Source organism: Wickerhamomyces ciferrii, contig 00236 (genome assembly GCF_000313485.1).
Source record: "Wickerhamomyces ciferrii WGS project CAIF00000000 data, strain NRRL Y-1031 F-60-10, contig 00236, whole genome shotgun sequence".
Taxonomy (NCBI): domain Eukaryota; kingdom Fungi; phylum Ascomycota; class Saccharomycetes; order Phaffomycetales; family Wickerhamomycetaceae; genus Hansenula; species Hansenula ciferrii.
The window spans coordinates 1-25,216 of NW_011887504.1; the positions used below are offsets into that span (position 1 = coordinate 1).

The 25,216-nt window shown below is 31.1% G+C and overlaps 14 protein-coding genes across 14 annotated transcripts; 6 read left to right on the plus strand and 8 right to left on the minus strand.

The window, feature by feature from the left end:
• Positions 1–326: 326 nt before the first annotated feature.
• ACB1 (long-chain fatty acid transporter ACB1) lies at positions 327–1,415 on the minus strand (the record flags this gene model as incomplete). The annotated part of the gene is made up of 3 exons (XM_011273552.1): positions 327–1,105; positions 1,211–1,336; positions 1,400–1,415. 3 exons carry the CDS (start codon positions 1,413–1,415, stop codon positions 327–329), a joined length of 921 nt encoding a protein of 306 aa, XP_011271854.1.
• A 1,307-nt stretch (positions 1,416–2,722) lies between these two features.
• On the minus strand, positions 2,723–3,220 carry RPL12A (60S ribosomal protein uL11; the record flags this gene model as incomplete). Its single annotated transcript, XM_011273553.1, has 1 exon — positions 2,723–3,220. One exon carries the CDS (start codon positions 3,218–3,220, stop codon positions 2,723–2,725), a length of 498 nt encoding a protein of 165 aa, XP_011271855.1.
• Positions 3,221–3,604: 384 nt separating this feature from the next.
• On the minus strand, positions 3,605–5,881 carry MAK10 (Mak10p; the record flags this gene model as incomplete). Its single annotated transcript, XM_011273554.1, has 1 exon — positions 3,605–5,881. One exon carries the CDS (start codon positions 5,879–5,881, stop codon positions 3,605–3,607), a length of 2,277 nt encoding a protein of 758 aa, XP_011271856.1.
• Positions 5,882–6,244: 363 nt separating this feature from the next.
• AFG1 (Afg1p) lies at positions 6,245–7,777 on the plus strand (the record flags this gene model as incomplete). The annotated part of the gene is made up of 1 exon (XM_011273555.1): positions 6,245–7,777. The coding sequence occupies one exon, from the start codon at positions 6,245–6,247 to the stop codon at positions 7,775–7,777; it is 1,533 nt and encodes a 510-aa protein (XP_011271857.1).
• A 106-nt stretch (positions 7,778–7,883) lies between these two features.
• SYF1 (mRNA splicing protein SYF1) lies at positions 7,884–10,232 on the minus strand (the record flags this gene model as incomplete). The annotated part of the gene is made up of 1 exon (XM_011273556.1): positions 7,884–10,232. The coding sequence occupies one exon, from the start codon at positions 10,230–10,232 to the stop codon at positions 7,884–7,886; it is 2,349 nt and encodes a 782-aa protein (XP_011271858.1).
• Positions 10,233–10,684: 452 nt separating this feature from the next.
• Positions 10,685–11,616, plus strand: VMA8 (H(+)-transporting V1 sector ATPase subunit D; the record flags this gene model as incomplete). The annotated part of the gene is made up of 2 exons (XM_011273557.1): positions 10,685–10,808; positions 10,886–11,616. 2 exons carry the CDS (start codon positions 10,685–10,687, stop codon positions 11,614–11,616), a joined length of 855 nt encoding a protein of 284 aa, XP_011271859.1.
• Positions 11,617–11,851: 235 nt separating this feature from the next.
• Positions 11,852–13,021, plus strand: BN7_5850 (putative aminopeptidase; the record flags this gene model as incomplete). Its single annotated transcript, XM_011273558.1, has 1 exon — positions 11,852–13,021. One exon carries the CDS (start codon positions 11,852–11,854, stop codon positions 13,019–13,021), a length of 1,170 nt encoding a protein of 389 aa, XP_011271860.1.
• Positions 13,022–13,378: 357 nt separating this feature from the next.
• On the plus strand, positions 13,379–13,894 carry EST3 (telomerase subunit EST3; the record flags this gene model as incomplete). Its single annotated transcript, XM_011273559.1, has 2 exons — positions 13,379–13,411; positions 13,499–13,894. The coding sequence occupies 2 exons, from the start codon at positions 13,379–13,381 to the stop codon at positions 13,892–13,894; spliced, it is 429 nt and encodes a 142-aa protein (XP_011271861.1).
• A 74-nt stretch (positions 13,895–13,968) lies between these two features.
• On the minus strand, positions 13,969–15,114 carry RML2 (mitochondrial 54S ribosomal protein uL2m; the record flags this gene model as incomplete). The annotated part of the gene is made up of 1 exon (XM_011273560.1): positions 13,969–15,114. One exon carries the CDS (start codon positions 15,112–15,114, stop codon positions 13,969–13,971), a length of 1,146 nt encoding a protein of 381 aa, XP_011271862.1.
• A 471-nt stretch (positions 15,115–15,585) lies between these two features.
• ATP5 (F1F0 ATP synthase subunit 5) lies at positions 15,586–16,206 on the plus strand (the record flags this gene model as incomplete). The annotated part of the gene is made up of 1 exon (XM_011273561.1): positions 15,586–16,206. One exon carries the CDS (start codon positions 15,586–15,588, stop codon positions 16,204–16,206), a length of 621 nt encoding a protein of 206 aa, XP_011271863.1.
• A 387-nt stretch (positions 16,207–16,593) lies between these two features.
• Positions 16,594–17,592, plus strand: BN7_5854 (uncharacterized protein; the record flags this gene model as incomplete). The annotated part of the gene is made up of 1 exon (XM_011273562.1): positions 16,594–17,592. The coding sequence occupies one exon, from the start codon at positions 16,594–16,596 to the stop codon at positions 17,590–17,592; it is 999 nt and encodes a 332-aa protein (XP_011271864.1).
• Positions 17,593–17,806: 214 nt separating this feature from the next.
• SUR2 (sphingosine hydroxylase) lies at positions 17,807–18,784 on the minus strand (the record flags this gene model as incomplete). Its single annotated transcript, XM_011273563.1, has 1 exon — positions 17,807–18,784. The coding sequence occupies one exon, from the start codon at positions 18,782–18,784 to the stop codon at positions 17,807–17,809; it is 978 nt and encodes a 325-aa protein (XP_011271865.1).
• A 743-nt stretch (positions 18,785–19,527) lies between these two features.
• On the minus strand, positions 19,528–20,217 carry MHR1 (mitochondrial 54S ribosomal protein mL67; the record flags this gene model as incomplete). The annotated part of the gene is made up of 1 exon (XM_011273564.1): positions 19,528–20,217. The coding sequence occupies one exon, from the start codon at positions 20,215–20,217 to the stop codon at positions 19,528–19,530; it is 690 nt and encodes a 229-aa protein (XP_011271866.1).
• A 360-nt stretch (positions 20,218–20,577) lies between these two features.
• Positions 20,578–25,158, minus strand: RKR1 (ubiquitin-protein ligase RKR1; the record flags this gene model as incomplete). The annotated part of the gene is made up of 1 exon (XM_011273565.1): positions 20,578–25,158. The coding sequence occupies one exon, from the start codon at positions 25,156–25,158 to the stop codon at positions 20,578–20,580; it is 4,581 nt and encodes a 1,526-aa protein (XP_011271867.1).
• Positions 25,159–25,216: the final 58 nt, after the last annotated feature.

Sequence of the window (25,216 nt, forward strand, 5' to 3'; positions counted from 1 at the left end):
TTACCCATATATTCGACAATCATTATATGATATCAGTTAATTAGTGGAATTAATTAAAAAATTAGTGGCAAAGTGCCAGCTTTTATATAAATATAATATTTTGGATTTTTGTGGTTGGCGGCTAATTTTCAATAATATATTTAGATCTAAATTACCAAGCGGTGCCGATTAAGATCTTATAATAAGATCAACTTATCAAAGATCTTTTGAAATATAGTATTGAGCTGTGATTGAATTGTACTCTGGCGGCTAATTATAATGGGTGAAATAAACTACAATCAAGGAAAATCATCATGTAACGTTATATATATTAATAAATAAACAATTCAATCAATCTCAATATATAATCTATTGAAATTAACCAAATTAACTTTATTCAACAATTTGAAAATACCAAATAGAAATCTATTGATGATTCCATTGTTTGTAGAATTAGTTGTTGATAAATTAACATCTAATCCATTCTTATATCTAATGAATTTTATAATACTTATAAGGATAACAAGATCAATTATTAATCTTTTCAAAACGTTTCCCAAGAATTTAAATAAGAATTTTGTTAATTTCCTTATGATTTTATAACCACGCCATAGATTATCATCATTCTCATCATCATAATTAGAGCCATTATTACCACCATTAGTATTAAATCTTGCTTGATTTATTTGGTTCAATTCATTATTAATCCTTCTAAGGGCTAATCCAACTTCTTTTTTCAGAATTGCAACATCTTTACTTAGATTTAATTCTGATTTATTTGAATGATAACCTAAAATTGCACTTCTATCATCCATCAAGAATGAATCACCATAAAGACTTCCAGTTAATGAACCTCCATTACCACCAGCAATAGCAACATTACTTGGAAATGTATGTAATGGAGTTAAAGGAGGTGAAGGACTTGGTATGATTTCTTTAATTTGATCCCATAAATATTCTAATTCATTTAATAATTCTCTTGCTTCATGTGTACCACTTGCATAAGTTCTCATAGTTTCAATTAAAAATGCAATATAACGTCTTTTAGCTTCAGTTTTGGATATTCCTTCTTCAGATTTCCATGCATCATATTTCCTACGAGCTGATTCATCTTCTTGATTAAATCCTGTTGGTCTTTCCATTATACCTTCAACATTTCCCTCTATAACATATGTTAATATTGGTTCATTTCTATCAAGAAGTTAAATAATGAAAGTATCAAATCACATACCTGTTGCTTGTTTATATAGACCATAAAGCCTTATACGATTTTCCACTGGAGGTCTTGGTAAGGATCCATATCCTGATCTTGTTGATAATGCACGAATAGTAGAGATAGCCTTGACGAAAACACGATCTGAGATTGTTTGTTAGTGAAATGAGCCAGGGGGAAAGATGAAATAGTTCAGAATAAGCATACCAATTGAATCAGACATCTTAGAGTGTAATCAGAGTGAGTTTAGGAGATGATTGGAACCAATTCTTGTTATTTGTTTTGGTTTGTTTTGATTTGTTTTCCCGCAATTCACAATCAATGATCTTCGCGAATTCTGTAATTGATTGATAAAAAAAGCTTCAACTTTCAAAATTTAAACAAAGAAAGAAATTTTTTTGGCATTATGCTATGTCGAATCTTCCTTTTTGTGCTATGTATGTTAACATACCTACTAAGAGCTACATAAAGTTGTCCGTGTGTGAACACATCGGTACTCATGTCAATTCCAAATCAATAAAGTTGGATTGTTGAATTCAGTGACCTGGATTCTGATCGTTAAAATAAGGGGTATACTAGGTACAATTCAATAGATCAGCCAATTAGTTGAGCTAATTATTAGCTCTTCAGTCACGTTAAAGAGACCATGGTTTGTGTGCGTTTGCAAAGATGCTCCAATCATGCTTGACTTCGATGAAATATACATTTTCAATATTAAGATTGTTATATTGTAGTTACATATAAAAGATGGGAACATATTACCATTCAATATAAACGAATCTGAAAAAATACTAGAATAATAAACGAGATAAAACATAAATTGATTATACACAAGATTACAAATTACTAAAGAGCATAAGATGATTACAATACTCGTAAAGAGCTTTGTTTCATCAATGTAATCTCATCTTCAAATAATCAAAATCTTAATCTCCAAATTGTTTTCCAACATAAAATAAACAAAAAACAACTATATAACAAAAAGTATGTAAGCTATTGAAATGGACCAATATAACCATCTTGTGAATCAAAACCGAAGCATTGATTATAAAAATCAGTATATCTTGGTGAGTAAATTAGCTAAAAAAATTTATCTTGTTTGCACCAAAATAGGAACCTAATATAGATCCAAAGTGTTTTTAACTTTGATTAGGCACCAGAGTGTTGGCAAACTGTAGTGAAAAGTAAAAAAGAAAATAATAAACAAAAAAAAAAGACTAACTAAACAAAAAATTTGGAAAACAATTGATTGAAATCTTGATCTTGATCTTGATAAATTTGAAAATATTGAATAAAACATTGAATAAAACTCCACCCTTTTTGTAAAACTTCATTACAAATTTCAAAACTCTCAAACATTAAACGAAACACCCCATTTAATCAAATATACATAAAATTAAAAAAGAATTTGAGATAACTCCTTTTTTTTATAATTTGTTGAACTTATTTATTACAATTATGATAACCCAAAATGCTTTTTATATTTTTTTCTTGACCCTTTATAACATTAATATTAACATTTTAAAAAGTTTAGTTTTCTGGGATATCAATTTCACCAGCGTTGATAGCTTCAATGATATCATGAGGATTTTTCCAGTTAACTCTAGCACCAACTGATTGAGCAGTACCTAAGATTTCTTTAGTAACTGAAGCTAAGTTTTTACCGAATGATTTTTCTTTCATTGTTCTAGCAATTTCAATAATTTCTTCTAAGGCAATGTTACCAGTGTGTTTAACATTTTTTTCCTTCTTTCTATCTCTTGGTGGTTCTTTTAAGGCAGTGATAACTAAAGCAGAAGCTGATGGGACAACTGAAGCAACAGCTTGTCTGTTTTGGATTCTTAATTGAACAGTAACTCTGATACCTTTGAATTTAGTAGTAGCTTTGGCAATATCTTCACCAACTTTTTTTGGTGAAAGACCTAAAGGACCAATTTTTGGAGCTAAAGCAGCTGAAGCACCAACTTCACCACCAGTGGCTCTTAAGTAAATGAATTTAACTTCAGTAGGATCGAATTTTGGAGGCATTTTGAATTATTGATTATGCTGTAGTTGGTGAATTAGAATATTCAACCTCTTTGTTGTAAAGTATTTCAAGGTAAAAATTGAAAAATTGTTTGGTGATGGTTGAATTTCCCGTTCGCGAATCGAGATTCCTTGAGATTTTCGCGGATATTTGGACTCAGTATTAAAGAAATTCGCGACGTTTTCAATTGAAAAAGAGTCGGTTTTGCAAAATTTCCGCGATTATTACCAAATTATGTGTCGGTAACCGGGTGAGGTTTGGGTGTTACAAAGATCACGTGGATAGCGATGCCCTATATGTAGGTCAGCTGATATTAAACATTAGGGGTTACTATAAATTACATATACAGATGTACTATAGAATTTATGCTTATCATGCAGTCATAATCATTTCTTTTCTAACTTAACTATAGGGAAATATCTATGAAATCCTGTGGATACAATTATTGGTCTATAATCACTAATGGAGTCATTTGATACTTGTTGATTGGTTAATGAAGTTAATACAATACCAATACTACTTTTTTGTAATTCTTTAAACCAATTAATCCAATCGTTTTGATTTAATTGCATCCCCACAGATTTATCATTTTGTTCAATTAATTCTAAGAATTGTTTTAAATGTTCATTAACCGATTTCTTCAATTCATTTGATCTTTCTTTAGATATATTAATTTGTTTTGATTCATTAAGGTATTCATCATATTTTGGAGTTATTGGTGACCCAACAGTGGAAAATGGTTTCATTCTTAAATTGTATAATTGAGAATCATCTTTAATGAATGGGAAGTCTGGGATTTTAAGGAATCCTCTATTGATTAGGTCATTTAAATTATATATTTGTAAATGACAAAGTTCTCTAATAATTTGATTTTTCAAGATCAATTTTTCAATTGATTCATTTGCTTCAATTAATTTTGGTAATATAAAATCTTGTTTCAATTGTAATTTTTCTTTAAATTTCTGTTTTTGCTCTCCAGTTTTCTTTTTCAATTTCTTATTCATATCTTTTATCGAATTAATCTTGGAATTATTACATTGAACAACTCTTAATAAGATAGCTTCAATGTGATCAACAAGATAATTTGCATACCAATACATCGAATGATATTCCCACACTTTATAAACATCCAATTCAAACCCTCTTAGGACCACTTGTAACATAACGTCTAATTTTTGATAATGAATCCACGAAGTAATTGGCAGAGCTGAAGCTTCATTAGTGTTATCAATCAATAAATCTTTAATTTGGAAAACATTTTCTAGTTCTAGTTCTAAAGTTTCCGAGCTTGCTTCAAGAGAATCCAACATTGGAATCATTCTTGATAAATGTGTTCTTTGACGACATGGGTTTTGATTCATTGTATTGAACCATTCAAAATAAACTATAGTAACTTGATCAATAAATTCAATAACTTTGTTTTTAGCAATTAAATTATCAGTTGATAATATATTTGAATCACAACATGAAAATGATATTAAGTCTTCCAAAAGAAAATTTGAAAATTGTTCAACACCTAACACAGTACGATCATCTCTAATCAAGAACAAGGGGAAAAATGCACGAGATATGGTGTGATGAGTTTGATTTGCAAAATTCAAAGTGTAGTTCTTCAAATCCAACACACTTGTTCTATCTTTAATATAAAAAATATGTTGTAGATCTGTTAATAATAAATTCAATGAACTATAGTCTTCTTGTTTTGGTGGGACCAAATCTCTTGTTGGAGATCTATTGTCTAAAGTTTTTTGAATCTTGACACTGAAAGCACCAGGCAATTCAGGTAATGAATTCAAATAATCTATGTTTTGTTGCATAATTTGACAGTTTTTAAGTAATGAATCTAAAACTTCAGTATTAACATTTTTACCGAATGAATTTCTTGGAATCTTGATACTCAAATAAAATGGTAGATCAATTAATTTTTTTAATATTTGTAGAATGTTTGTAATAAGCGTTGAATCTTTGGAATCTGGGAAATGCTTACTTAGGAAATTAATTGAGTTTATAATCTCTTTGAGAACTTGATCAGATCCAATAAGGGATAACACATCTAAATTCATATTTTGAGTATTGATATCTTCCTCTTCATAAACAACACCTGCTTGACCTAATGTCAAACATAATCTGACGAAATGTAAAACACCTAATACAACGGATCTAAGAACCTTATGAACCAATTGTAATTCTAAACTGGCCATTTCATCCACTTTCTCATATCTTGAATCATAAAATTTACAGCTGTTTAAGCCATTTCTGACATCTTTAGTGTAATTCACCAATAATTGTTCAACATAACGATTACTGAAAACAGTGACTGGTAATGATGAATTGTTCAGCCATACAAACACCGATCTTAAAATAGCATCTGATTGTTGTAATACTTCATTCAAAGATCTCCCTTTTTTGTAATCAAATTTGAGTTCTTCCTCAGTCAGTTTGATTAAACCTGAGTCCAACTTGTTATTTGTTACCTCAAGAGCATGAGTTCCTTCAAACAACGAAAAATGTGGTGATTTGATAATACTACCGGTCTTGAGTTTTTGAGCCTGTGTGAATAAAACCTTGGTGATATCTGTGTAGTGGGAATCCACTTTGTGTTCTTGTTCCTCCTTGGAGTCCAGTGAAATCTTGTCCAGGGACGCGATTGCTGAGCTGACCATTACCTAGCACTTTTTTTCAACGATACCCCAGCCGTTGTCTTTCAGCTGATCTGTTTCTTTTTGATATTGTGTTGATGTTTTGTTGACATTTTTCTAAGATATCCGCGAATTAAGAAATCTGGTACTAAAATTTTGAGAACAATAGACAACGGTGGAAATGAGGGAAGAAAAATGAAACCAATGGATTGTTTCTGAGATCGAGGCTTGAGAGTAGTTCATTGTTTAGATCGAAGCACCATTCAATCTGCCTTCGTTATGTTTATGTTTTTCTGCTAAAATTGTGTCATCTCATTAGGGAAATGGTCCCCGGGAGCCGATCGGATCAGGAACCGGTCTCTTTTTAGTGGTGGAACTTAAAAGCGAATGAGTATAATTATTTCAACTTTTAGTTTGATTCAAACTCAATTGACAAGAAGAGGTAGGGATTTGAAGGAATATATACAGGGAGAGTTGGATGATATGATTAGAATACATACACTTCTGGGGAAAAGATTGTTCCACTCTACTACTAGAGTGCTCAATGCTCAAGGAAGAACTCCACTTCAGGAATATGACCGTTTAGTCTCGGTGGGTAAACTAAGAGATGATCCATATCAAAGAGGTATCATAGCATCTTTGGGAGATTTACACGAACAATTGACAAGATATCAACCACAGATAGTGGATACGCCTAATCCAGATAATTTGAAACCGAAAACTGGGCTTTCTAAAATGTTTGCTAATGTATTCCATAAAAAAGCTGAATTCACTTCAAAAGATTATGAAACTATTCCTAAAGGTATTTACCTATATGGTGATGTTGGGTGTGGGAAAACTATGCTTATGGATCTATTCTACTCAACTATCCCAAAACATTTACCCAAAAAAAGATTGCATTTCCATCAATTTATGCAAAACTTACATAAACGATCTCATCAATTGAAAATGAAACATGGTTCTTCAGATCTTGATACAATTCCCTTATTATCTGCAGAAATTGCACAAGAAGCTACTGTGTTATGTTTTGATGAATTCCAAGTTACAGATGTTGCAGATGCGATGTTATTACGTCGTTTATTGACGAGATCTCTTAGACCAGATCATGGATTAGTACTTTTCGCAACTTCAAATAGAGCACCAGATGATTTATATATCAATGGTATCCAAAGAGAATCTTTCATTCCGTGCATTCAATTACTAAAACAAAGAACTGAAGTGATTTATTTGAACTCTCCAACTGATTACAGAAAAGTTCCAAAACCAATATCATCAGTTTATTATTATCCAAAACCTGGTGTTCCTTTCACTGGTAAAGCTTCACAAGCCGCCGCTGCAGCACATGTTGAACAATGGTATGAATTCTTTTCTCAAGGACACAAAGCTGAAAATGATATAGAATTGACAATTTGGGGTAGAAAATTGAAAGTTCCAAAAGGTTCGCCCCCATATGTTGCACAATTTACATTTGAAGAAATTTGTGGTAGTCCATTAGCTGCAGGTGATTATCTTTCATTAGCAACATCTTTCAATGCTTTTATAATCACAGATATCCCGTACTTATCTATAAATGTTAGAGATAAAGTCAGAAGATTCATTACATTTTTGGATGCTGTTTATGATAATCATGGTAGATTATCAGTGACTGTTCCAGCACCTTTTGAAGATTTATTTGTCGAGCCTGAAGATATAAAAGGAAGTGCATATGAGTTAAGTATTTCCCCTAAGAATTCTGAGGAAATTGATGAAAGTTTTGAAGATGATGATTTAGTTCAAACACATGGGTTCAGTAAAAAAATTGCTAAAAAAGCTCAATTATTTGGTACTTTAGATGAAGAAAGATTTGCCTTCGCAAGAGCTTTAAGTAGATTATCACAAATGTCAACTCAAGATTGGGTTGATAATAATGCACCAAAATGATACAATTCATATATATCGCATAATTATTTATCCAATTTAACTTAATTATTTAATACATACCATACAATATATACTTATAATACAAAATGTAATATTCATTAAAGACCTATATATCTAAATCAATGGCATCTGGGTTCTGTTCTTCTTGAACAGGTTCACTGGCATTGATTGAAGAAACTTTTGGTCCCGTACTTGATTTGACAAACCCAATAGATTCTGAAGAGTTCAAAATATCAGTATTGAATTGATCCATGGCTTCTCTTTTAACACGTAACATATCCTTGAAAGTATCCTTATTACCATTTTGAATTTCAAAATCATTCCAGAATTCCCATAATTTAACATTTTTGAGAGGTGATTTCAGTAAACCACCATATTTTAACAATTCACGAACTCTGTTGAATTCTTTCAATTCTGTTTCAACTGTAGCAAATTGTAAGACGAGATCAATTGTATGTGTTTCTGGAACTTTTTCAATTGCTGATTCAAAGATTGGTCTTGTTGCAATTAAACCATTAAATTTTTGGGTTTGTGATATTAAAACTTGATAAAGGTCTGGTATAGATTCTTTGGAAACTCTATTTATAGCTTTTTGTAGAATCTTGAACCCCTTTTGAGTCAATCCATTTTCAATTTCAAAATTTGCATAAAGGATATAAATACTTTTACTCAAATTATCAGGGCATTCATCTAGTGCATGTTCAAATAAATCTCTTATTCTTTCAACATTCAAGTTCCTTTTCAAAGCTTTTGTTAAATAAATATTCCAAATTTCAAAAACGGTGGGATAACTAAAGATTCCAATTCCACGTTCATAAATCTTAAATGATTCTTCAAATCTTTGATTTTCTTCAAGAAAGTTTGCATAATTTACCACAATCATTGGTGTTGCAATCTTCAACTCAAAAACTCGATCATAAATACGACAAGTCTCTTGAATATCACCAGAGCTTTCCACAAGATCTAAATAAAATGACCATAGCTTTATACTTTTATGAATTCGAGCTTGAACTGGTAAATGAACATCTTTATAGTCAATCTTCGATTTTAAAGGTGATTTTGTAGCAACTTCCAATACTTTCAAAGCTTTTTCGATATCGTCTTGTCTTAATTCCAGTTCTGACCATTCTAACCAAATATTAACCAATTCTTCAGGTTCTTTGAAAGGAACTTTGACAGCTTTATCTAAAATAGTTCTTGCAGTGTTTAAATCTCCATTATCTTCGTAAATTTTGGAATATTGGATCCATATTTTTGAAAGTCCTTCACTTGATTCATATGGTTCAATTGTGGTGATTGCCTTGACATATGTATTCAAGATATCTCCCAGGTTTTCTGGATTAAACAAAGTTATTCTATGAAGCCATTCATCAACATTGTTTGAATCTTGACGAAGTTTGATATCACTGATTAGGAATGGTCTTCTATCCATTAATTTTTCAAATCTTGCAAGCTTCAAATCCAATTCATTATTTAAGTGTGATGCATCTTCATTTGATTCTTCTTTGTGTTGAATTTGCTCAACTAGTTTATTGATATAACTTTCTTCAAATTCTGCATAACTATCATAAATTACCGTGAAATCTTTGATGGTTTTCACTGTGATGAGACCTTCTTCTAAGATGGATCTTGACTTCTCATACAGTCTTCTTTTGATAAAATACGTAGCTAGTTTAACATAGATTTTCCCCTGTTGATCCGTAAATAATTTCATACCATTTCTTGTAAAAGTTTCCACAGTTATATCATGTGATTTATTAGGCTTTTTGAATGATATTAATAAATCTAAATATTCCAACCAAAGTTCTAATGGTGATTTACCTTCTTTTGAGACAAATGATGGATCATCTAATATTTTTTGGAATACAATCAAACTATTTGGAATATCTTTCCATTGGATCAATCTATTGAGTACCAACTCAATTTCGTCTGGGTTAAAAATCAAATACTTGAGATATACCTTACAACCTGTTAATCCACCAACTTTGTCAGCAAATTCCAAGTATGAAGGCCATATTATATGATGTTGAGTTAAAGGTAACGTTCTTAAAGCTTCTGTGTATTTTCTCCTTATCAGTGTAACATCTGTTTGTAAATTTAGAAATTGTAAGTACTTGAGCCAAAGTAATGGCATTTTGTTTAATAAATATAATGATTTTTCAAATTCTTTATTGACTTTGAGGTATTCTTCTTTATAATGTACTGGATTTAAACCTTCAACCAATTCGACACGATGTTCTAAGTACATAATCCATAACTTATACGATCTTTTCAAATGATCACAAGCTCTTTGAAGTACGAACAATTTGCCTACTATTGAATCTTTGTGCCAATAGTAACGTAACCAGTTTGTTAGATTGTTTGGGCCTTCCAAGATCTGATACTCATAAGGCAGATCATTTTCTTCAATCAGTTCAAGCCCCATTTTCTCTCTGACCAACTTTGGTTCCGACATGATGATAGTTCAACTGATAGCAACAGCAAAATAAACAAGCAAGAAAACCGGTTTGATTTGTTCAAAATTGTTTACTTTTCAGTTCAAATTGTTTATTAACTTAAGCGCTTTGTTAAATTTAATTTTAAGTATGCGCGAAAACGTTTTGTGAGAAAAAGTGCTGTATTTTTGAATTTCTGATAACCAAAATAACGAAGTTGAATGTGGAACAACAATTGGAATTAATACATCATATTTGTTTTCAAGATCAAGAACAAGGGTATTAAATCAAGATGTCACAAAATAGGTGAGTAAATGTGCATGTGCCATTTTTTTTCCATCAAAAATTGGACCATTGGGAGTGATAAACGACCCATTGGACACAATTCAAGGAGATGAAATGGTTGCATCAATAAACAACAAGAACAAGCGCTAACTTGGATGTTTACAGAGAAGCAGTGTTTCCTACACGTATGACCTTAGGTCTGATGAAGGGTAAGCTCAAGGGTGCACAAACTGGTCATAGTTTGTTGAAGAGAAAGTCTGAAGCATTGACCAAGAGATTTAGAGATATAACGAAACGTATTGATGATGTAAGTATTTATGGGAATTTATCACTTGAGGAGTCTAATACTAACCAATTTGTGTAAAGGCTAAAAGAAAAATGGGTAGAGTCATGCAAACTGCAGCCTTTTCATTAGCTGAAGTTACTTATGCCACTGGGGGTAATATTGGTTATCAAGTTCAAGAATCTGTCAAGAATGCAAGATTTAAAGTTAGAGCAAAACAAGAAAATGTTAGTGGTGTTTATTTACCACAATTTGAAAGCTACATCGAAGATGAGATAAATGATTTTAAATTGACTGGTTTAGGTAGAGGTGGTCAACAAGTTCAAAAAGCAAAATCTGTTTATTCAAAAGCTGTTGAAACACTGGTAGAATTAGCTTCTTTACAAACTGCATTCATCATCTTGGATGAAGTTATTAAAGTCACAAATAGAAGAGTCAATGCCATTGAGTATGTTATTATTCCAAGAACTGAAAATACAATTGCTTATATCAATGGTGAATTGGATGAAATGGATAGAGAAGAATTTTATAGATTAAAGAAAGTTCAAGAAAAGAAACAACAAGCTGTTGCTAAATCAGATGCTGAATTAAAAGCTAGAAAAGCTCAACAAGAAGCTGATTTAGAAAAATCTGCTGCCGAAGGTGCTAAAGACGAAGAAGAAGAAGCTTCAACCACTGAAGAAGCTGCTGAAAAAGAATCTGAAAAGAAGGAACATGAAGAGAAACATGAAGAAATTGATCCTGCAAAAGAAGCTGAACAAGTTGCAAAATTGGACATCGGTGAAGGTGAACCAACTGATTTGACTCAAGAGCACGAAGACGATGTTATTTTTTGATTTCCATAATATACCAAATGCTTTATTTGTTTAATTTAATTTTATAAAAAAGATTTTGAATGTTTATACAAATGTAAGTTACGATTCATTACCTAAAGGGGAAGTCTACCGTAATGAGTAAATTGAGTTGCGATAACAATAAACTCCATAAAAAATGAGTGGCACATTTTAACAATTTAAACTTCTTCTCTTTCAATTCAACAATAATTTCCAGCTAGGTCAATCCAAATCAAAAATGAAACTTAGCTTACTTTCGTTATCACTGGCGTTAGCACCAGCCACTCTCGCTGCTCCACTATGGTCTCTTGAAGGACTTCAATCACTCGTTCCTAACTTTGCTAATGAGGAAAGACTCATTGTCACTTCCGAAGATTCAGCTCCTATTAAAGTCACCGAGGATCATAAGATGAAACTAAGAAGAAGTGGTGTTAAATTTATGGATATCACTAACCACCAAAGTTGGTTTGCAGCTACTTCCAAGGAAAAAGTCCCAGTTCCAGTTTATAATTATCCTACTAATGTCTCTTATCCAAAAGAAGTTTCAAATTTAATTACTGATATCAAATTAGAGAACTTACATGATAATTTGGCCAATTTCTCTTCATTCTATTCAAGATATTATAAATCTGAAAATGGTTTCAAAAGTGCAACTTGGTTATTCACAAAGTTGCAAGAAATTACTTCATTAACTGAGAACAATATAACAGTGGAAAAATTCAAACATGAATGGCAGCAGTTTTCCATTATTGTTAGAATTCCAGGTTCCAAAACACCAGAGAATAGAGTTGTTGTTGGTGCTCATCAAGATTCAACAAATTTATTATTCCCAACTTTAATGAAAGCACCAGGTGCAGATGATGATGGAAGTGGTGTTACAACAAACTTAGAAGCTTTACGTATTCTTGTGGAATCTGGTTTCCAACCAGAAAATACAGTTGAATTCCATTTCTTCTCTGCTGAGGAAGGTGGTTTATTAGGCTCATTAGATATTTTTACAGATTATAAATCTAAAGGTCATAAAGTTGTTTCAGTTTTACAACAAGATATGACTGGTTATATTCAAAAGACTTTAGATAATGATGTTAAGGAACATGTTGGTGTTATTACAGATTATGTTTCAGCTCCATTCACTGACTTCATTAAATTAGTCATTGATTCTTATTTATCAATCCCTTATATCGAAACTAAATGTGGTTATGCATGTAGTGATCATGCAAGTGCGTTACAAAATGGTTATCCTTCAAGTTTTGTTATTGAAAGTGACTTCCAATATACTAATCCTTATATTCATTCAACTTCAGACACCTTGGATAGATTGAGTTTCCATCATATCGCAGAATTTACCAAATTAGTTTTAGGTTATACTTATGAATTAGGGTTCCATGAATTTGAAGAAGTTAAATAATGAATTTAATTTGAACCAATTTTACGTGCTAAGGATGAAAAAAAAATTGCATTTAAATGATACCAATTTATATGATATAATACTTTTACTTAATAACATTTCAATTGTAGTATATTTGAAATATATATTATAAATCACTGCTTAGTTGTTTGTAACATCCCGGGTACTCTTCTATCCATTCGCGCTGGATCAACAAATTATAAGCCTGTTTACCTTCAAAGTTTACAGCATAATCAAGCCCAATCAACCAATTCAACCAGCAAAAAATCTAGATGAAATTTGACAAATTCAAGTCACAGAAACTAATAGAAAAGGATTTTCTCCATAAATGGATCTGTCAAGAAGTTATAAGGTCTTATGGACCAGGCCTGGACTCATTTGAGTTTGGCGGTAAACAACGAATTGTGAAGCTATTAAAAGTGAGTTAAAAGTATGGTAAATGAACATTCAGAGACTAATGAACTAACTACTTTGAAGTTTCTTAAATTCAATGAGCAGGATAATTCATTTCTTGTATCAATTTCAGACTCAAATAACTCCATATTAGCAATCATAACAAGAGATTGTATAAACACATTTGAAACCAATCAATCATGTAGAATAACAAAACATACAACAGATACATTAGTGCTAATAAGGAAAACTAAATTAAAATGGATGAACAAATTTCAATATAAGAATCTGATAAAAGGTTTAGATCTACGGTATGGAGATTTGAAAAATTATTCAATCGTAGAGATTAATGAGCTGGAGATATTTGATGCTGATCAAACCCAAGTATTGGTTAAATTAGAACCTGTATATTTGACAGAAGAATATAAAAATGCCGTAAGGCCTTATAAAGCGCAAAAGGATGAATTACAATGTTTATGAATAACAATATATGATCGTTAAATGAGTTTATTATATATGTACATGATGAATAATATCTAATTTTATAAACAAGATTATCTGGCATTTCTTCTACCAGCTTTACCTCTTGGTTTATCTTTAACTTTCATTTTGTTTTGTGATTTACCTCTTCTTGTCTTATAACCTTTAGCCAAGACACCCCATGCTGAAACAGATAATCTATTACCTTTAGATTTACCTCTACCACCACCGTGAGGATGGTCACAAGCATTCATAGCCATACCACGGACTTTTGGTCTACGATCTCTCCATCTTGATCTACCAGCTTTACCAAGACTTAAATGTTGATGAGCAATATTAGAAACAACACCTAAAGTTGCACAACTATCAATATGAATATAACGATGTTCACCACTTTTCAATTTAACAATAGCTTTCTTCTTTTCAGGTAATTTTTGCATTAATTTACCATGAGAACCTGCAGCTCTACACATTTTACCAGGTTCACCTTTTGTTATACTAATGTTATGAATTGTTGAACCAATTGGAATCATATGAATTGGTAAACAGTTACCCTTTTGATTGGTTTTAGCGGATAAAATAGCTGGATCAATTTTACCACCCATTTCCTTCATAAGTCTATCTGGGATACCTTGCATGAATGATTCCACTATATCACCAGCTCTAAGACCATCAGCAGCAAGAATATAGGTTCTTTTGTTTGTTTCTAAATTTTTTAATAAAGCAATATGAGCAGTTCTATTTGGATCATATTCAATACGAACAACTTCTTGTTGACCTGCGTCATTTCTGAAATTATCAATGATTCTAATACGACGTTTATGACCACCACCTCTACCTCTGATCACAATTCTACCGGTGTTATTTCTACCAGAATGTTTCTTTCTTGGTGCAGTTAAAGGTCTATATGGATTACCTTTGAATAAATGTGGATACATTGGAGCTCTATACCATCTAACACCCGGGGATGTTGGTTTATATTTCTTTAATTGAACAATTTCTTTAGCTAATTTACGACGTCTATTGACAACAGCATCTTGTTTTTCTAATTCTGTTAAATTTTCTTCTCTTAAAGTTAATTTAATCAATTGTTCTTGACGTCTTGGTGTTGGTGTATCAGTAGTTGTACTAGCGAGCCTTATACTTGAAGTAGATCCACTAGCCCAGCTGCTGAGCAGACCTTGCCTAGTAGGTATTATTCTAGCAAGACCTTTGAACATCTTGCTCTTAAATAGCCTTCAAATCTGCTTGATCGAAACCTTCAAATCTACTTATAATCAATCGAAATTACGTTAAATCTTCAAGTTTTTTTCACCAAAATCAAAAGAATTCGCGAAACTTTTTGAAAAATAACAAATTCGCGAATGGGTCGATATTTGTAGCAGAATTTTACCCGGTCTTATATTTCGATTAAAGGAATTTAGGCAATTGTGTGAGTATTAAGAACTATGAAACTCTGTAAAGTTGTAGGTTTATATAGCTATATCCTCCAAGCTTATCTGAATACTCTATTTCCCTCATTCACTACACAATTGTCCTTGTATCACGCGCCAAATCTACCAGCACACCCGATTCGCGCACATTTCCAATCAAATTTGTCCAAAACTTTCAAGGAAAAAAACAAAATTGAACAAAAAACCCCCTTAACAACAACGACAACGACTAATTAAAGATCCAATCAATTCATCACAATGGCTTCAAGAATCTTTGCTCGCTCTTTGGCTACTGCCACCCAAGCTGTCAAACCACCAGTTCAATTGTTTGGTTTAGATGGTACTTACGCTAGTGCTTTATACACTGCTGCTGCTAAATCTACCTCAATTGAATCTGCTGCTAAATCTTTAGATGCTTTAAAAGCTTCAATTGCCAAAGATTCAAAAGTTGGTGAATTCCTTTCAAACCCAGCTTTATCATCAGGTGATCGTGCTACTGTTGTCAGCGCTTTAGCTCAATCATCTCCATCAATTGATGAATCAGTTTCAAACTTATTAAAAGTCTTAGGTGAAAACAACAGATTAAACTTATTAGAACCAATTTTCCAACAATTCAAGATCTTAACTGATGCTCACAATGGTGTTGTTGAAGCTGTTGTTACTTCTTCAACTAAATTAGATTCAAAAATCTTAAAAAAAATTGAAGCTTCAGTTCAAAAATCAAAATTTGTTGGTCAAGGTAAAACTCTTAGATTGAAAAACGATGTTAACCCAGATATCTTAGGTGGTTTAATTGTTGAAGTTGGTGACAGAACTGTTGATTTATCAATTTCTGCTAAAATTGCTAAATTAAACCAAGCTTTAAAAGAATCTATCTAAGTTTTTTAATGATAATATGAATAAGTCATCATGAGATCTTTGATGAAATGACAAAATAATAACAAAACATCATACATACTTCATACCATACAAATAAAAAACAAATGAAAATCATAATATCACATTCATAGAATTTATATTCAATTCAATTTTACCATAAAAATAAAAAAAAAATGTTTTAAAAACTTGTTCAAAGATATTTATTCTTTGATTTTGTTTTTTTAAACAATTTACGACAATTATAAGATACATTAGAAATCTATCAAATTACAATAAAACAAAAACTAAATAAATGATATAGTTAAATCTTTTGGTTTTTCTTAGTCCTTTGTAGCAGGGATATACTAACTTTTAAAACAAATCTTTAGGAAATTAACAAAATCGAATATGAATGAACTACACAACTTACTTGAATCAGAATCAATAAAACCATATTTAAATATAAACAAATTTGAAGAAATAGAATTACCATTTGAATACAATGAGACAGATCTCGATCGAATCATAAATGATTTTACCCATTTATCACACCCCAGATTCCAAAATATCAAATCAAATCTAATCAACAAAACCACCAAATTAGAAGAACCGCAACAACAACAACCGCCTATACAAATTCCATTTATTTCACCAAGAAAATCATACGAATTAACACAATTCAATTGCAAGATCACTCAAATTTATGAAAACACACCTTTTGAGTTCATTATTGACGTTGGCGCTGGGAATTCAAATTTATCAAGACTACATAAACTTCCCACTATAGCTATTGAACCCAATCTCAAGGCACAAAAAGTTAATAAAAGACTCAATGGATTAATGAAACATAGTGTATCATCGCTGGAGGACAATCAAGTTCATTATACTAAACACTTTGAGTTGAATGATGAAGATACGTTGAGATTCATAAGATCAAGACAAAGATCGAATAGCGGTAAACCCAAATGTTTGATTATTGGATTGGATACTTGTGGTGATTTATCTGGAAACATCATAGATCTTGTGGTCAAAAGTCCAAGTTTCTTAGATGTTATTGGTTGTTTATTCGTTCCTTGTTGCTTCCATAAAGTTACAAAGTTCATTTCTTTGAAGTTTATGGAGCATGATGTTAATTTTAAAGTATTTGGAACTTCAGATCTACGAGCTTTAGACAATCAAGAGATTATTAAAAGGTTTGAAGTTGAACAAGACAGATCAGTTCATAATGCTTGTGGAATTTTCATTAAATGGTGTTTTGTTTATGGATTTTTAAGTCATGTCATTGAAACATTGGTTATACAAGATCGAATAGAATTATTAAAAGAACATAACCATCATCCGAATATTGATATAATTTTCCATTTCGATAAAAGCTCAAGGAATATTGCAATTAATTGTACTACTTAATTATGAGCCGCTGTGTTTATAATAAATTAAATTCATGTATTCATTAAGTGATTAAATTAGTTTTCTTCCAAAAAGGGTATTTTAAAGTAAATGTATATATATAACACAACAAAAGTTAAATTGTGATTTATTAGATTAATAATGTTGGGTATAATGACAAAATTGTTTGTAAAATGATATTAGTCATAAATTTATAATGAAAATTTGATCGAAATCAATCAGTTTTCTTATCTTTATAAATTTCAGCCTTCTTCTTTTGTTTTGCAATTTCACGATCATGTAAAAACTCTTTATATTTGGCAATTGTAATAGCTTTTTGCTTTTCTCTGTATTCATCAATTTCTTTATATCTTGTATTACTGAAAACATCCCAATGTGTAAAGAAAGGTTGTGAAAAATTGGTCTTGATACCAAATTGTTGATGATGAATATCATGATAAATTGAGTTATTTGGGAACAAAATTTGGAAAGGATCATAAGGTAATGAATAACCACAATGATCATCAACAGTTTTCAAAGTTGAAAATGTATATAAAACAATAGATTCTCTTGGAGTTAATTGAGTAACAATTGCAGCAATACCGGTACCTAAGGTATCCAATAAAAACCCTTCAAATGGATCATTATATAAAGCACCAAAAGCATATGGGACATAAAGACGATGATGTCTTGAATGGAATCTTTTGTATAATGTCTTGTTTAAATGCATAATTCTATGTAACCAATATTGCCATGAATCAATAATTAAAAATGCAAGACCAATTTTCAAACAACTCCAACCATACATATTCCAATAATATGCAACATCAAATGGTAAAAATGGTAAAGTTTGTTGTAATTTCCAAGCTTGATATTCTTCATCACCAGTATATTGAATTGGATCAAAATATGTAAAGATATAACCAACAACACTCTGTATAAAATGTTGTAAAACAACATCTTTTAAAACATCAAATTTTGTAGCTTTATTTCTTGAACTAACTTCTTCAGGTGGATGAATTCTATAAAGTTCTGCAATTTCTAAAGTATCAATCACATAGAAAAATCCTGAATATGAATAATAAGCTATAACAGGTGCAATCAAGGCTAAAATGTTATCCGGTATGCCATTAATCAAACTTGGTTTCTCCACCAAATGAACAGGTGGAGCCGCCAAAGTTGTTTGGTTGATCAAAAACTGATGAGAGCTCATGTCTTTTGTGTATATGATCTCAAACTATCAAAAGATTTTGTTGTAAGAAACTTGATGGATTCTCAATGTTTATATAACACTCAACGGACCTTGTGATGTTTTTGAGATGTTTTTAAACGAGAAAAATGGTCTTTTATACCTGTCAAAATCTAGAAAACTAGTACTTAAAACTTTTTGCTGTGTACTAAACGTGATAAATCCCAGCAAAACTTTATCTTTATAAACTTAATGGTCTTGTTTTGATTTGTGTTTGTTAACAAGGTTTATTTAATTAAATCTCTCTTGTTTACGTGAAATTATGGCGATCTGTGCATTTATTTGTTTGTTTGAAATGTTTTTAAACTTTTCACTTGTTCTTTCTTTTCTTCGCAGCGCGCAACGCTCAAAAGAAAGGGGTTAGGCGGGCACTAAGAGGGCACTTGCCACTAGCCGGGCAGGCTGGTCACAGGTGCACTCTGCCTACTTTCTATTTAGGTCTGCCTAGACAAGGCCATCTGCCCATAAAATAGACAGGGAACTGGTCAGCGCACGGGGAGAAGAGACGCAAAACAGGTGACTTTTAAGATTTGTTAGTAGTACGACATTAGTAACATGGGAACATGAATGCGATTCTACGATTAATAACGAAGATTATTCTAGAAACAATATTGGTCTCTCATGACGTCTATTTACACTTTTTGGAAACTATATGCTAATTAATCATCTCCAGATTATTTTTTGATTAAATATTTTTATTTTATTATTTACACTGTTGGTTGTTCAGTTTGTTCAGCTTGTACAGCAGCTTTTCTTCTAGCCTTTCTGGCTCTATCAGCTTCTCTCTTTTGTTTACGAGTATTTTCTTCCCTACTTGCCTTTTGGAATAATTCACGTCCTTTGACTCTTAATTCATCTAATAATGCACTTTGAATTCTTGTACCTGTTCTATTCATTGTTTCATGCTGTACTAATTCTGGTTTCCAATGACTTGAATCACCTTTTCTCCATTCATCTTCCCAAAATATTGTGGTTTTAGATCCAATATGTTGAATAACATTATTTAAATCTGCAACAGCTTCTTGTGTATAAACTGGTCTAAATTGTCCACTATACCAAATATGATTATCTTCATTTTTTGGTCTATATTTCATTGCAACATCTTTTGTAACAACATCTCTTAAAGTTCTTAAATGTACTAATGATTCAAATGCTTTAATTGAACTTTCATAAGTTGGGAAGTTTGCAACAGCCATTATTCTCCAAATATCTGGACGTGTTTTAGGTCTTCTATTTTCCCAATTTGGTCTTTGAAATTGTTTTTTAATTTGATAGTCACTAAATTCTGGTAATTGTGAATATAAAACTTGACCAGTTTCTAAGTTTCTGAATAAGAAAATTTGTGGTGCAAAATCATTCTTTTGTAACCAGTTGGCCCCACGAAATTTTGTAGCCATTTTTGCAATTATGATATGATTAAAATGTAATTTAATCAACAATCAATAGCTTCAAATATCAATCAACCAACCATTTTTTTTCAGTATTGAACATTTTTTCAACAGATCGAATTTTTTCGCGGAGGTTTTTCATAGAAATATATTTTCGCGGCTAATTTTATATGAGATTTCCTTGACTTCCTAATGTAGTAATAACATTTCATTGAATAATATAAAAAATAATTCGATATATTAATACGGTTTGCATAAAATTCTAGATCATTTATTAAACTTTATTTTAAATTAAATTATAAATTGTATCATCTATATGTCAACTGTAAGATCATGTATCAAGTAGTGATATCATATTTGGTCATTTGATCATCTAAAGTTAAATGTTGAACGACATAATGGACAAGTATTACCACCACTTGATTTAAACCATTTATATAAACAACCTGCATGAAATTTATTTTTACATGTTGAACATGTTTTGGAAGGTAATGAATTATCTTGATGTAAAATTGAATAACAAATTGCACATTCTTCAAATCCTTTAAAATGGAATGAAACATTTTTGAGGAAATACTCCAAACTTTCTAAAATTTCACCATTTTGTAATGATATAATACGTTGTGATGATAATAACCATGCTTTCCATTGTTGTTCTTTAACACCAACTCTTGATGGTCCTAAGACTTCAATATTGTTTAATGGGAATGTAATTGGAATTTTGAATACAACCTCCAAGTATTGTTCATCAATTAAATACGATGCCTTCATTTCATTTGTAATTCTATTAATTTTGATTTTCAAATTATCATCTTTAGATGTTAAACTAGTTGATTTAGATTCAAAATCATTCAATTTATGATTAATTAAACTTGGTGAAATGAATTTACTTGTGAATTGTTCAACTCTTGCTTTAAAATTACGATCTTTAATATCATTGAACCAATTTGATGCTGATGAACCAATTGATGTTAAAATAGTATAGAATAAATGAATTGATAATAATCTGACCTCGACAACTAAATCATCAACAGAATTCTCAAATCCATAATTTATAAAACTATCATGATCATTTGAAATTTTTTGATTAAATTCTTTATCATCACTAAATCCATTAATTAATAATGAAATGAAATTTAAAAATTTTGTAATTAATTCATCATTTTCAGTTTGTAATTGATTAATATATAAAGCACGTAACCTTAATGTGATATCTTTAAAGTTTAATAAAATCAATACCCAGTTCCACAAATAATTGATCAATTTCTTTTCTTCTTCTAAATCATCTTCATCAAATTCAGGAACTTTCAAAACGTTATCAATCAAATTTTGTGGAATTTTGAAATTACTTAAATCATCACCATCTTTTGATAACTCAAATTCGATAACTAAATCCTGCTGTCTTGCTATGATAACCCTTGAAATGATTTGTAATAATGGTCTTTTCAATTCGAAATTTGTGGAATTCTGAAATTTTGTAAATAATTCTGAATAACGTTCACCAAATTGTTTAGTAGGAATCTTATTCAAAATTCTATTCAATAAGTTGTTGTAAATGAAGACTGGTCGATTAACCTCTTTGTAATTTTCATTAATGAAGAATTCCAAAATTTCAGATTGTAAATCAGTAGCAGTAGATTTTTCTAATAATCCACGTTTCTCTAAAGTCAAATATAACTTTAATGAATAATATTTCAACTCTAGTGAGCGGTCTTCTTCTCCAACACTAACAATACCAATCGTATCTTGTAGTACTCTAATACTTAATTCAACAAAGTTTTCGGTTTTTTCAAATTCTAGTCCATTAATACTTGTTAAAAATTGCAATAATTGTAATCTAACGAAGACGAATTCTGGTTCAAAAGCGACATCAGATTCTAACCATTTGTTGACTTCATTGATAATCATATTGAACCGTTGAGGCTGAAATGGTACAAAATCAGAATCAAAATCCCCAGAGCCAACAAAGTTATTCAAAATACTCAATTTCTTGAGACCTTCAGTGTTGATTTCTATAGGTCTTAACCCTATTAATTCAGAGCCGACCAAATTTCTTAATCTTTCATATTGTAGGTCAGCCAATGATGACCCCAAAACAGAAAGGACAGTGGTTAGACTTAATAAGAATGATGAATCCTTTGAACGAATTCCCTTTTTAACATACCCATCAATATCAAGCTCTGTAACCTTTGGAGATTGAGCGTTGAATAAAGCAGATAAGACATGCTTTAGAAGTCTGTTATGATAGAATGAAAAGACTGATGAAGAATTTGGTTCAACAAGTAAACGTAATAAATCATTTGAAAATTCACCAGAAATGATTTGTGAGACTAATGAATTGAAAGATTCATTTGCAAAAAAACTATTGAACTTCTCATTTGATATTCTTTGAAATTGTAATAATGAATCAGATGAAAATTTTGATTTTGATTCATCAACCAAAAATTCGTAATCAGCAGCGATTTCTGAAATGACATTGAAGTTCAAAACAACTTCAGGCTTGAATTCATAAGCCATGTTATCCAAAAATTGTGCATATTTGATCAAGGAAACAACCTCTTCAGCTTTGAATGAATTCTCTTCCGTGTTTAAAATGTAAATGTTCGATTGCAATGGGTTTCCCAAAGCTAATCTTGAGTCTATAACTTCACCGTAAGCTTCGGTGATTGTCTTTGTATAGTTATCTGGAATAATTTCTTTGACCAAATCTGGGTTTTGGTCCAATAAATTGGTGATATGATTTTCAATTTCTAAAGAAGCACCATTATCCACAACGTGTTGTCTTAAACTTGTGAAAAATTTAGTTCTTAAATCAGCATGTTTCGGAAAGAATGATTCAACTTTCTTATGAACAGGTATAGCCAATGGGCTTCTCCATAAAGCATGATCCAAGAAATTGGTTTGTCTAGATAATAAACAGAAAAGTTCATCATCTTCAGAATTATATCTCCAATAGTAATCAACAAAAATTGGAACTTTCTCCTGTTGATCTGCAACATTATAAAGATTAATGATAGTTGTTGGATTTGTGAAATATGGTTTGAATAAATAATCACTTGTAAAATCATATTTAGAGATTGAGTCTTTCAATAGTTTCTTTAAACCAGAACTATTCTGTAATAATTCATCCCTATTTTTGAAAGAATCCAGTCTATTCAATAGATGTGAAGTTGCGTTGATGTACTCCAACTTGAGGATTAAAGTCTCAAATGATTCATAAAACACTTCTTCGCTGAATAAATCTGATTCGGCATATTTGATCAAAATGCGGATTGGTTGATCAATGAAGTTTGTAGAAACGAAACTTGGTAGTTCATCAATAAATTCATTGACTTGTGTAGAATAATCAGTGATGTTTGAATTGATAATATGTTCATAGATGGTGAATGCAGGTTCTTTTGAGATGTCTTGAGATTCATCTTCGGATTTGATTTTTAGAGAGTCAAATGATTTTGATAATAGCTCATCGATTGGAGTAGCTGTCTTTGTGCTTAATGACAATATATTATTAACATTATCTGGATTTGTCTCCAAAATCTCTTTTTGAACAATTTCAGGTTTGACATATTTGGATAAAATACCTGTTAATTGAGATGTAACTGGTGACTTAATTTGTAAAACTTCATGAGTTATATTTCCTAATAGCTTTTCAGTTTGTGATTTATCTTGAAATTTTGTAACTATAGTCAAATATAATGATAATGAATTGATAATGAAAGAAGCACCATTTCTGAATCTTAAGTTTTTGGAAACCTCAGATTTAAAATCATCGTATAAAATGTTTTCTATTGTCTTGGATTCAACTTCATCTTGCAAATCTATAATGGATGTTAAAGTTAAAAAGCTTTGTAATAAGGTATAATAGATAGCATCAGAGTTCAATGAGCCTATTTTCAATAAACCAACAACTCTTTCTTTAGCAGATTTGTCATATTCTTGAAAACCAGGTTTATTCTTCTCCAAATTAATCAAGGTAGAGAGAATTGGAATGACAAGCGATGAATATATAACAGAATTTTGAGATTTTGAGTCAACTTTCTTGGTAAACGTTAATGATTTTAAGAACCTTTTACTTATGAGCTTCCATGCTTTATCTGTTATGAGGTCTGGTCTATTTTTCAAAGTTGAATTTAACAAACTTAACAAAGTCTTATAAATTCTTTGGTTATTCAAGTTGGTATTAACAAGTAAGAGGTGCCATAAATTTTCATAAGTAAAGAACTTGTAATATAACTCTAAATTCTTCTCCATTTTGGTTGGGTTGGTGGTAAATCCTAATTGAATCAAGTAATTGACAACAGAAATTGTGGCATTGACTAATCTTAAATACTTCAATTCCGCTTCATCTCTGGCGACAAATCTATCATCTGATAAACTGTCAATGGTTTCTTTATTCAATACTTGATCCGCAAAGTTAAGGATCTGTGTTTGAAACAGGATCCAGACATTATTTACTTTGTTCTGGTCATTATTGAAAGCGGCTTGTAAATGCTTAGTTGTAGAGTTCACCACCGAGGTATCCAAATCATATAACCCAGTAAGAAGTATTGGAATTGTGTCTTGCAAGTATTTGGCATAACTTTTTTGCAGATTGCTGATGAACAATGTTTGAACATGATGAGCTAAAGAACGGACAGCTTTGCTCTCGCTAATGGAGAGTTTTGGGTATAATTGAACCCATGTGATCAGCACCAAGTCGTCTTTCAACTCTGGTTGGTTTTCTTTCAAAGCGGCATAGCTGGTAAGCTCATTCAATGCCTTTTCCTTGGTGGTATCATCTCTTTTCAAAAGCGACTTGAATATCAACTTCAGTGAAGAGTTAGACACAATATTAGGATCTGGAAGACCGCTGATGTAGTTCAACGACACTTCGAACCCATTGTAGCCGAGACCGCTGGTTCCAGACTCGTCTTCATACACTGAGCTTGCAAAGGGGTTCCCAAACGACATATCCTTGAATTCTTGAGCCTGTGTTGAGGTATTGATCTCTATTGTTTTGACGGTTTTT